Source organism: Amblyomma maculatum, chromosome 10 (assembly GCF_055883805.1).
Source record: "Amblyomma maculatum isolate TAMU_Amacu chromosome 10, ASM5588380v1, whole genome shotgun sequence".
NCBI classification, from domain to species: domain Eukaryota; kingdom Metazoa; phylum Arthropoda; class Arachnida; order Ixodida; family Ixodidae; genus Amblyomma; species Amblyomma maculatum.
Window position 1 is genome coordinate 153791649 of NC_139353.1, and position 12852 is coordinate 153804500.

Below are 12852 nucleotides of genomic sequence, written 5' to 3' on the forward strand. Positions count from 1 at the left end.
TGTAAAAGTTCGGGTGTTTCGAACACTTCCCTGTGGCACCGTGAAACGATCTCATGAGCTGCAAGCAGCAAGTGGTATTGCACACCCACAAATGCCGTGTTTGCCTCAAATGTAGTGCAACCGTGTTTGTGAGGTGAGCTTCAACATTGTAGGCTTGCAAAGGTAACAGCGAAGCAAAGCAAAGAATGAGGCCTCACCATATGGAAAGAGGGGCAGAAGTTCATAAAAAAAGTGCCTAAAAAAATGACTTTCATGCACTAATTCTGCTTTAGGAGAGCTGGATAATCAGATAAGACTAAAGGGAAGGTCAGTGCGGATGCCGTCCTTGTTGTCATTGTGTAGTGCACTTTAGAAGGTTCATGATAAAGGCAAAACTTTTTCCTGTCACCCTTTTAATTATGTGGTCAGTCATACCTCCCAAACATTAGTGGCTGTTTTTGTTTTAAAATGAATTGTAATTTGTGTGGAGCCGTTGGAAAATCATATGGCAGCAAGGCAATGTCTCGGGTACTTTGAGGGCTACAGTGATGACTACCAAGTGGGCAGCTGAGTCAAAAAGGGCTATGGCTAATGTGTTTTTGATATTTGGGAGCTGGTGTCAAAGGCTTATTTTCCCACAAGTATTTTAACACACAGACATTGGTTGACAGGTTTGGGCAGTGCTGGATACCAACTGGCATGAAGTAAAGGGTGTTCTCTGTCACTGCTTGGGAAGCGAACATGTCTGGAGGGCTGGAAACCAGACCCTGGGTCAATTGGGCATCTTGGCTCCTGCGTGCACCTACACAAAGCTACCGACAGCACAACAGACAAGCTGCATACGAATCAAGTGTGAATTAAAAACTGGTTACTAAGCATGATATTCATGTACAGCAGATGAAGAACCAGCTCTTCTTGCACTGCTTCCATTTGTGCATTATAGGGAACTAAAAATGAAGGCACCAGTGGGCACCTTCCCCCCCTTCCTTGCTGCCACCAGTAAGAGAGACGTGCAGACTTGCCTATCTTTCTGTAGTGCACTTGATGCGATCATTGTAAAGGGAACACGGGGGGTTCCGCAGGTGAGGGCATCCTGATGTGCCGGGAGTCTGACCGGGCACTGGCCCAGCGGCTAAGCCGTGCGGAGGCCCAACCCATCACCTCCTGCCTGACCGGCAGCAGCACCAGTTTGCGCAGGGCACTGCTGGAGGTGAGAGGGGGCACTTCTAAACCTCATTATTTGTTGACTTGCAGCACGTGTGGTGCATGGGTGGGCACACACACTCATTGCATGACTGTCCTCATTTCACTGCACTTGCGTGTAGTATTTGTGACGGAATTGATGTGAGAGAGCAGGCAGACAAAAAAAGAAAGAGCACATTAGGCTTCTTTAAGGCGCACTTGAATGCATTATGCAAGTTTGTTCTTCCTATCAGAACTTTGCTAAATCACAAGGGTCTTTACAAAGACGTACAGGGTTACTAGGTGCGTTGAAATATCTGTTGCATGAGAAGAATGAATGATGTTGCTTTGCAGAGGCAAGATGAGGGCAAATAAAGCATTACATATGAAACTAGTTGAAGGGTGAGATTATGAAAAAAATCTCACATCATCCTTGTTGAAAGTGGGTTTGGTCTAGTTTCTTTCTTTTGCTATCTCTTTCACAATTGAAAGGTGAGCGAGTGAAACAAGAGTAGACCAATGTCATTTTTGAGTACTGTAACCTGTGCTTATTTCATGCTCTTAGCCTTCAGTTCACCTCGTGCATAGTGTAAGAAATGCTCTGAATAGTGCAACAAATACTGGAAATAACATGTAAATGGGTGCCCTTGTCACATCTCCACACTGTGAAAACCTGCGCTCCAGCACCACATCGGTTTAACATTCTGCTACTCTGCACCACACATGTTTTTTCATCTGCCAGAGGCACCACTTGGCATGTGATGACACTGGGCAATGTTAGATTGCTGTAGTACCGAAAGCAGATTGGTGCCCTTCCTCCCCACTGCTTCGCAAGAGCTTCTTCACACCTTCGTGCTAGTGCATGAGAAGCTACTTTGCAAGGATGATCTTAAAATGTGGGGAAGCTTTGTTTTAAGGCTTTTCCTACGAGGAAGTGTGCACTGAGGATGCTTAGTATTGTTGCTTAGAGTTTCCATTCTTTACAACTTCGCAATAAAATATGTCTTAACCAAAGGGCACAAAAAACTGCTTATCTTAAGCGTTGATCTTTTACTTTTTTTCTTTAATTGATTGCTATGGCTGACCAACCAGATGTTCTCGAATTGCATCATATTTCCTCTTAGTGGGGACCTATACTGGGGGGTTCTCATCCTTGCAGGGCTTTTCCTGCGTGTCTCAACCCTCACCTTACTTGTGAAACTAAATTTCCGGGCTAAGCATTGCTGATTGCCCACAACAGAATATCCCACTTTGCCGCCAGTAATCATTGTTGAACGTAGCCATTTTTCTGAGGGGCTTGTGTCTGCAGGCCCTTTTTTTGCATGGGCAGGGGCAAATGAAAGCCAGCACACATTAAGCTTCTTGACACCGTTTTGGAAGTTATTACTGGTTCCCCGAAGCATCGAAGATTGAGGAGAAGCATTTCTGGATGGTTTCACTTTCACAGCCCTTCTTGGGAGGTGCCAGAAGTGGCTGTCTCACAAACTTGTGGCACTTGGTGACGCTGCAGCTCTTATGCACGCTTCTCTCTCTTCCAGTGGACAACCACAGGAAAGGCACTTTTCGCATGCCTCATTCCTGACTTTTTATTTCTGCACTTCTGTTTTTTCTGCCGTCGTTTGTGCAAAGCCGACCTTGTGTTAGTCGTAATCTCGTTACATTTGGGTGCATCAAGGGTGTTTAACACAACAACGCCGAGGGTTATGGAAAGAAAAATGGTAGGGATAACATTAAGAGATAGGAAACGTGCAGAGTGGGTCGGAGAAATAACTCAAGTCACTGACATTCTAGTGGAAATCAAGAAGAAGAAATGGGCATTGGCAGGACATGTAGTGCAAAGAAAAGATAACCGATGGTTGCTTAGGGTAACAAACTAGAATCCAAGGTAAGGAAAGCGTAGCAGGGGGCAGCAGAAAATTAGATGGGTCGATGAGGTTAAGGATTTTGCAGGGGCCAAGTGGATGCAGCTAGCACAGGACCGGGTTAATTGGAGGGATATGGGAAAGGCATTCACCCTGCAGTGGTATAGTCCGGCTGATGATGATGATGGTGTTTAAGCTCGGCTACAGGGGATAAGGAAAAAGTAGATGCCACGAACAAGTAACTTGGAGTTGTAATAACGTCAGCAGCGAGTGATGCCAGGGAGTGAACTGCTTTATTTAGTGCTGGCGTCCTTATACAGTTGAACCCGGATATATCGAATTTTGGTTATATCGAACTCACTGAATATCCCCTTGAAAATCCCATGTAAAAGTATAGGAAAGCCACGTCATATATTGAACTTAATTTCACCGGTTGTTCGATATATCGAACTCCGCACCACGCACTGGAAAGTGTGCCTTTCCCAAAGACGATCACATCACCCTCGGCCATTTGCCGCGTGACGTTTTCAAGCCACGCGCGGAAGTAATGAGAGGGGACAGTTCGGCTAGGGCCGCGCCGCGCCCATTCCCTAACGGCGCGCGCATTTGCGGTTATCGTTAACCCGCGTGCCAGCACGTGACGTTTGCAAGTTATGTGCGTGAATGAACCAGAGAGAACTGGTGGGAACGAGAGGGGAAAAACGTGACAGAGCGAAGCGCAAGGGTGTGCCCATTCTTTTGCCGAGGTATCTCTCTCCTTCCTCTTTCCCTGCTTTGCTTCGCAGTAGCACGCGCTAACGCATGCGCCAAGCCAGCTCAGCCGGTTTTCAGACAGAACGCCGGACGCTTTCTCTAGCGTGTGTTGCGAACCCTCTGCGTGCGCGGCTGACGTGGCTATGGCGCCTGCGGAAGTTAAAAAGTGACAGATTTTTTTTTTTTTTTTGCGAGAGTCTATTTTTATCGTTCAGCTTTACGCGCAGTGCAGCGTAAGATATGGTGTTACGAAGCGGCATTTTGTTTTTTGTTTTTTTTGCGGGAGTCGTTCATCCTTGCATGTATGAATCAACGAAAGCACGCTGTCAGCTGTGATCATGACGCCGGCTTTTAGCATTTATCGTTTCAAACATCATTTACAGCTACTGTATCACGCTTTCCAATAATTTTGTGGCAGTGGACTATGCCCGCCCCAAGCGCGGCGTGATAAATCGAACCAGGCTTGTGCAATCAAACCATCACGGGCAGTCTGCCAAGTTCGCTCCCCGCCGCCGCGGGAGCTATCAAAAGATAAACACACTGCGATGTTATCGCTGTGCAGCATCTTGGCACGCTGCCAAGAAATGAGCTGTGGCTGAGACGACCGAAACGGAGTGTGACATGCAAGCGAAAACGCTGGCGATTTCTGCCACGGCGACACAGAAACCTTGTTTTGAGCTGCCGCAGTGGCTTTGGAACTTCAGAGGGACGCAGTTCCAACAAGTTGGAAATTTTTTGCTCTGTCGCTGCCGCTCGTCCCTGAGGTCGCTTAATCGCTTGCATGTGAGCGAGCTGGCCTTACCGTTTTTTTTTTTTTCCAAATTCTCGAGTGCAAAAGTGCAGGGTGGGTTCATTATGCGAGTGAGTTGATTACGTGACATATACGATATCGTTTTTTCTGCTTCGTAAGTGCCATCCCAAGCCGATTTCTGTATATGGAATTATCGATATATCGAACTATTTCGCGATCCCCTTCGAGTTTGATATATCCGGGTTCGATATACTCAGGTGTGACGTCACATGAGTCGGATGCAGCGATCGTCGCAACATCTATTCATGCCGGCGTTTTAGCCGACGTGCTTCGTTATCACACTCCATCCCGCTCAATGTCCTTCACACAGTTTCTTGTGGCTTATAGCTTTGATGACACCATATTGTGAGACCATGTCACAAAGTCTATGCATAAGGGCTGAACACGCTATGTTTTCTAATGAGAATGGTCCATTTGCGGTGGTATTAGATAGCTGATGCTTTCCTGTCAGCTGCCTCAACTTGTCTGTGGCAATGATTTGAATCTAAATTAAAGATATCACTGATCAGTTCAGGATTTTAATCTAAGCCTGGACTTGCAACACTGTTACCTCTTTGCATCTGAGCTTGAAGCTAGTCATGACCAAGGTTGTGCACGATCTCGATTTGAGTATCGGATGGTTATCTACTCAGATCACGGACCACATCCAAGTCGGAGCTCACGCTTCACTAAAATCACGATTGGAATTTGAGCCCGATTGATTCGATTCATGAGGAGTGAATGGTTAGTTACAGGCATAAACTTGGTGGGATGGGTGAATTCAAGCAACTTGTTAGAGAGATCCAAGTGTAGCTAAGTCTCGTTGCTGAGATAGGGGCTGTTGTTGTACATGTGTGTGTTCTTTTCAGGCAATTTTTAGCACGGTGCAGCAGCAAGAATTAACAAGTCAAACACTGTGTTTACTGCACTGCCGAGGTCGACATTTCGAAGGTGCACCTGATGTTGGGACCAGAATGCTTTCAGGAGAAAAAATGGTATCTTTTTTTTTTTTTTTTTCAGATTGGACACTCTGTGAGATGTGAATGCGTGAACACTGAACGCACATCCAGTTCGGTCTCTCTACTGCACAGCATACATACTTGATTTTGGCCGGGTATTTTCAGTGTGGCTGTCTGGCAACCTGTGCTCCCATTTGAATGCACCAGGTGGTGGCCAGTGGAGTGGCGAGCAGCCCCGAGGAGCTCTCTCTCTACACCCAGTGCACCTTGCGACACCACCTCTGCACTGGTGCTGGTGGGGAGGAGGACCTGAGTGGGGCACTCCAGTTTCTGGTTGAGCACCAGCTGGTTCATCTTCAAGGTGGGAAATCAGCTTGTTTCGGTTCAAGATCGCACATGGGAAAAGAGAGGCTTGTAATTGTCATGCAGAATGGAATTCCATAATCAGAAGACTCTACGGGGATTCAAAAACCTAACATTAATAAAACTGCAATGGCAACAACACATTGTTGGTGTACAAAGGGATGAGTTCCTGAGTGATAAACGGCATGGCTTTAGGCAAGGGTCTTCTACCAACACTGAACTAGCTCAAATCGCACGTAGTTTTGCATTGGCCATAAACGAAGGGAAACAGACTGACTCCATATGAATAGTTTTAAGAAAACACTTTGCAAAGTTTTGCGTAATAAACTTCTTCACAAACTGAATATCATACTAAAAATAATGAAAAATACAAACTACTCAAACGGATTGCAGCTTGTCTCAGGAATTGTCGCTAGTTACTGGTATTGACCACTTCTTTTTCTCTTCCAGTTCCTGTTGATTTTGGTATTGCTGAAGGATCAGCTCTTGGGCCACTTCCTTTCTTAATATTTATTTACAGCAGTCTACTAGCCTTTGTGTGCTTATAAAGGATTTGGTTGCGGCGTTAAAGTTTGTCAGTACAGTGGCCAACGTGAACAGATAAAAAAGCTTGTACATGCAGTTGATTCTAGATGCACTATATATCAAACTGGAAGGCAACTGCGAATTAGTTCAGTACTATATTGATAATTCAAGCAAAGGTGCCACCCAATGAGCTTCTCTGCAGTCGAGAAGCGTGAATACAGCGGGCTTCTATCAGCGACAGGCTTCCTGCTGGCACATTTCTCACCGCACAGCACTTGGAACCAGCACCGCGCACCACAGGTGCGGCAACTCCAGAGAGAACCGCGGGGTGTACAGTCTTTTTAACGCCACCTTGCAACATCTCGTGTCAGGCGCCAGAAAGAAGGGCACACTCAGCACGCGTTCGCTTTCCTCTTCTTGGGCATCAGAGGTCAGAGCATCAGAGCCCACACTTGGCGTGGGCTCTGACATGTACGCTCGGCGCTAGTGTCGTCGGAGTTGGGACTCGCATCAGATAGGCTGGCTTCACTGCTTGACAGCTGGTGCACTGAATGTTGGTTTTTCCGCATGACAGCAGTGCCACGTTGAAAATGAGCATGCCAGACCGGAGGCCACTTTTGACCCAGCTTCATGCATGAAAAGCGATCATGATATCCATTCGAAGTCACCTTGTAAAGGCGTGGCATACATATTTTAGACTAATTGAATGTTCCTCTGAACTGAACTGACGCGCAATAATTCGATATATCTGGTATCGGCTATAGGCTTTTTGCTCTGGTAACGAATCTCAACTTATGTGTCTACAAATTCTCTAAACGAGAACCCGTATTTTATTTCCTGCTTTTCACCTGAACATCGACTGAAAAAAAAAAAGGGAAGAAAAATGGCTTGTGTCCAAAAGGTAGCCAAACCTGAACTGATATTGGTCGAGTACTGTGGTAATGATAACAGTGCGGATAAGTGTGGTTTCAGATTCTTACTCAAGCTGTAAGAACTTTAGAAAGGCTTTGCTGTCAGCTTGCTTGGGATGTGAGTCTTTGGTGTGTTTCAGAAGTACATTTACTTATGAGCTCAATGAAGGCATATACTTTTCGAATACTTTTAGAGAAGCTGATTTATGAATATTTCAGGCTGTTACACCGAGGGGCTGGAACAAAAGATTTTTTTTTTTTCTTTTTTTTTTTTGGGGGGGGGGGGGGATTTGGCAGATTGTGTTGATTTGATCTAAACTTCAAATGAGACTCTTTCCAGGCTAAAGGGATCACAGCCTTCATTTAGCATGTGTGGCTATAAGAAAGAGCAGAAATGTGTATTATTGTTTTCATTTTGATGTTCCTCGACTAAATGTGGTCAAGTTGGTCTTGTCTTATGTGGTCAAGTGGTCTTGTCTTATGTGGTCAAGTGGTCTTGTCTGAACTGCCATTATGGTCATGCCATTGTCGAAAGCAAGATGATGTGGCATACTATGTTTATATGCACTGGGCTTGGAGTGAAGTCTAATGTGGTACTTGTTTTCAGAAGATTGTCCTTTAAGTCTGTTTATCTGAAATAATGTATTCGCAAGTAACTTCACCTGCTGAATGGGAGTTTGTGCACACACTTAAAAGCAATTCACACCAGTTGCCTCTTTGGAAAACATTGTGGGGGTTTAAGCATGGCTTGAACCTAGTGATAGAGCGAAAGATATGAGTGTTGCAGCGAATTTTTCTACTTACACCTGGATTTAATGTGCCGCCGTCACATCGTTCGAACGAATCTTCTGTCCTAGTAACTCACTGTTATCGTTCGCCTCTGCCAACTACCGAGTTATCTCTCTTTTTCTTCTTCTTCGCTTACTTCGTCTTCTTTTTCTTCTTTTTCCTTTACTTCTTTTTCTTCCTCTTCTTTTTCTTTTACTACTTCTTTTACTTCATCTTCTTTTTCTTTTCATTCTTCTTTTTCCTCCTCTTCTTCTTCTTTTACTTCTTATTTTGTTTCTTCTTGTTCTTCTTTTACTTCTTTTTCTTCTTCCACGGTTCCACGTTGACGGCTTGAAAACCTACAGTAGTGTAGCTTTCGCTACAATAAAATGATTGGAGGGAACATTACCATTTATTTTTAGTGAGCATTCTCCAGCACATTGAAACCAAAACTCAAGAGCTTGAATTGCATCAAGATGTTTTTGAGACCATCTAGTGCATACAGTGCACCTGACCATTGTTACCAAAAGTCATTGTTTTGTTAACTTAAACAGATATATAGTGGCATCTCAGTCTTACAAATTTCACAATGCTGCGAAACATATTCATGTTGCCACCTGGTGGTTTCAGGTGGCGCCTGATGGACGAAGAACTTAGTCTCGTGCACTTCTTCTAGCTGGGACTTGCGGTAGATCAGCCCTTCACTTTGTGTATCTGCCTTCTTACCTTTTCACGTAAATAATCCCTGTCTTCGTGACAGTTTTCGTGGAGGTGCTGTGTGTTGATTCCAGTACCTCTTGCCATCATCTCATTATCAAAAGTGGAGAGAGTATGTAGAGTGAAGCATGGGGATTTTATTCACACAGATGTCTTTGCTGGTGAAGGGATTCATTTATGATTGCGCCATCCATTTAGTGCCTGTAGTGCACGCTGTATCACTGGCAGTCGTGACATCAGTGATTTGCGGGCCACACTGCTTTCATGTGCTGTTGTGCCTCTTGTGTTCGTGTAATCTTTGAGGGTGTGATAGGCTGTTCGGAACAGTCGAAATTTTATACACTGCACGCCATCTCCTCTTTGACATCAAAATATGTGTTGACCACTTTCTTGTCACCTAGATTCTGCTGTGTAACCTTCTGCATGATTTCTTGAAGAATATGGGGCTCTTGAATCCTGCCATTGGTCGCAACTCTCTCTCATTACAGCTGGGGAGGATGGCGGGGGGAGACGTTACCGTCCGAGCCAGCTGGGTCGAGCGGTGCTTGCCTCAGGACTTTCGCCGGATGATGCCCTGGCCATGGTTGGGGAGATCGAGCGTGCGCGCCGGTGCCTGGCGCTTGACACTGACCTGCACCTCGTGTATCTGGTGACACCGGCCCACCTGGGCGCCCAGGTAAGCACCACGTGGTACCCGTGGAACCGTTCGCCAAGAGGCTGCACAGAGTAATGATCGAAGCTGTTCTGTGATCTGGCAACTCTCCAGCCTGAATCTGTGGGGGTCCTGCAGGAATCCAAAGCTTCAGTGCCTATGAAGCAGGAAATTGGGCAAGCTCTCTCGGTTTGCACAGTCAGTTTCGGTGACAGTGAAGTTTAGGGAACCCGTGAAAAATGTTGTTGAACTGGAAACTGTTGTTGTGATATGAATTCAGAAGAGCTCTCAATTGGACTAGGTAGATAACGAATAGCATTTGATTTTGTACATCAGTCTAACGTGGTAGTTGTTGCAGTTTTTTTGCATTACTGAGTTGCAGTGTGACCTTATCTGGTGAATATTGCTGACCATTCTTATGGGGCCCTCAGTACGGCTCAAGTGACTGAAACAAACAGCCAAAAGATTACATTGGCTGAGCTGTTCCTTAACACAAACAAATCATCGAAAAGCTGTCCCCTGAAAGTCAATGGAGAGTAAGGGCCTGACAACATAAATACAGAAACTGTAAAGATGAAGATGACCTGGCGCCAGCGCGCAGGCATCAGACACGAGCACCAGTTGTTCGAGCCAGCGCCTACCTTGCAAACGCTACCTGCAAGCCTCGACCTAGCGCTGGCAAACGAGTTTGCCTTACAGTAAAACTCGTTATAAAACGACCACTGCACATAGGTATGTGTATGTGTGAAAAAGTTTGAACAGCCACCTAATAGTGTACCTAATACAGTGAAAGCTCGTTAATTCGAACCTCAATAATTCGAATTTTTTGATAATTCGAAATACACTACTTGGTCCGGCCGAGCTCCATAGAGATCTGTGAAAAAGAAAGCCCGTTAATTCGAACCTAAGTCGGTTCTGCTATGGATAATTCGAACTACGCACCGCCGCATCTGGGCGGTTTGGCGCACATCACGCGGCCCCCAAGAAAAGTAAAGAAACACCTCCGCGATCGGAAGGCATAGTTAAAGGCTGCGCATGTCCAAAATGGGGACAGAAGATGGAACCAGGTAAAACCATGGAAAAAATGGGTAAAACTTAAATGGTGCCATGACCGGCGCGGCAGCCGGCGGCGTTGGAGAGAGGGGACGGCGGCCGCGGCAAGGTCAGTGCATGGCCGTGGCAGCGGCGGCTGCCTGCTTTTTTTTCTGTGCAGCGTAGCTCGGAACTAAATACTCGTTAATTCTAATCCTGTTAATTTGGAAATAGAGATAAGTACTGTTGGCGCGGTCCCAGCCAACGCCCCATGAAAGGCAATGATCTCAGACAGGCACTACGGGTTAAATGTTTTTTTTTTTTTTTTTGCGATAGCCATTCATTCTCTCAACCAACAATTGTCAACGGAAGCACGCGAGTCAGCTGCGATCATGACGCCGCTTTTAGCACCGTTCAAAAGCCGCTTGCTGCTATCGCGCGTTCCGATATATTAGAGTGGCAGTAGAGGCGCCCGCCCCAGTCGCTCATAGTACGATAAAGCGAATGTACTGAAAAGGAGGCTTGCACAAACGGACAAGCGCTGGCACTTTGCTGCCAAGTTCGCTTCCCCCCCACTCTGCTGGAGCTAAAGTCAAAAGATAAACATGCCGTTATCGCTGCGCAGCATCTTGGTACACTGCCAAGAAATGTGTTGTGGACCGTGACGGCGCCAAATGGAAGGACACGCTACCGACTGACGCCTTATATATATATATATTTTTTTTTCAGATTCGTTGGCACAAATTGGGGCTGGGTGAGTTCATTATACGAGCGAGTTTGTTACGCGACTGATACGGTACATTTACAGTAATACAAATGGTTCTTGTCAGTTTTTTCGAGGCCATTCGATAATTCGAACATCAGATAATTCAAACTTTTTTCCCGGTCCCGTGAAGTTCGAATTAACGAGCTTTTACTGTAGTTGAAAGGAGCTAGTGGTGGCCAGCAGCAGAAGCAAAAACATCAGCTTCAGCAGAGCAGGCCTTTCAGATAGTAGTATATGGAGTCCTTCGATCTTGCAATAGCTTTCTGGGCAGAGTCGAGGGCGCTTGCATTAAAGCTGCCCGAATACGACACGCTACCTTCTTCGCTTGAACAGAATTCGAAGAGGAGTAACTACTAATACTGACCCCCCATAAGTACAGTGTGTTAGGTTTTAACTCTTTCCATACCATGCCCACTGAGTGTTAGTGGCCAATAGATATTACAGTTAAACCTCGATGTAACAAACCTCCATTTAGCGAATTCCTCGATATTAGGAATTTTTCCAGTTCCCCCCAATGCTGCCCCCATTGAAGTGCGTGTATTTCTAAACTCCATGTAACGAACATGTTGTGGCGGTTGACCTTGATATAACGAATTCGTGGCGCCGGCCGTCTCTTAGCTAGTGCTGAATTACTGGAAATTGGCAGAGCCCAGCAAGTTTTAGGGCGGTAAAACATGAAATGACGTGGGAGGAACATCACAATAGTAACGAGTGACTGCAGTTGATAGTACGCGCCACATTTCAGTGCTGATGGCACTTTTACGTTAAAAATGCAGGAGTCTTTGTTGCTTTCACTTTCGGAGCGTGGCACTACGGTAGTTCTTTGATGAGGGACTCTTATCTAAGAATGCTGGTTCAAGCTCAGAAGTAGCGAAAATTAACAGAACAAGACATGGGGCAAGCAGTCGGCATCCATCGCTGCCACGCGGTTGCTTGCGGGTTCCCACGCGTCGGGGGCGGGAATAGTGTAGTGCGCCGGCGGAGGGTTTTCTAGGCCAACGCTGGTGGGTGCAGGTGCCTCCTCGCTCAGCGATGGAGCGAACGCGTGCGCTCTCCCCCAGACTGATTCCTCCTCCATTACTCTTACCCCACTCACTCGCAGACGCGTTGCGCGATCTGCGCTGGACGTAGAGGCGGCCGCCGCTGGCTCTAGCTGCCGTCGTCGCGCTGCGCTCTCTCGCAAAACTTTTCACCGCTTCTAACTTGGAATAATTCAATTTACTGTAAACAGTTTAAAGGTGGTTTCCCTTACAATGACTTGTTAATCTAATTTTCGCTATGCACGGTCCTTTGGGGTCTTCACGCGAAAACTGCATATAACGAAAACCTTGATGGAATGAAAAATTGCATACATTTTACAAGTTCGTTATAACCAGGCTTAACTGTACATGCTATCGAAATGCTGCCAATGAACTTTCTGGCTTGTTCTACAATCAGTTATGTAACCAAAGAAGTCAATTTTCAGTTTATAAATTGTTTGCAGCTGTGCTAAAAAGCGGTGAATATTAGTCCTTGTAGGACTGAAGTGTGCAATGCCCAATGCTCTTTGGTGGGCATATGAAACTGTTTAATTTGTTAATGTATTAATGCTGT

At 45.8% G+C, this 12852-nt stretch overlaps 1 protein-coding gene across 3 annotated transcripts in view; it reads left to right on the forward strand.

Moving 5' to 3' along the window:
* The window catches only part of LOC146177741 (DNA polymerase theta-like), a 159225-nt gene that overhangs the window by 63374 nt on the left and 82999 nt on the right, over positions 1-12852 (forward strand). For all 3 annotated transcript variants that reach the window (XM_084580568.1, XM_084580571.1, XM_084580569.1), the window contains exons 11-13: positions 1062-1189; positions 5733-5886; positions 9298-9485. In XM_084580568.1, the coding sequence (XP_084436694.1) occupies positions 1062-1189; positions 5733-5886; positions 9298-9485 (470 nt within the window). The remainder of the gene's footprint in view (positions 1-1061; positions 1190-5732; positions 5887-9297; positions 9486-12852) is intronic.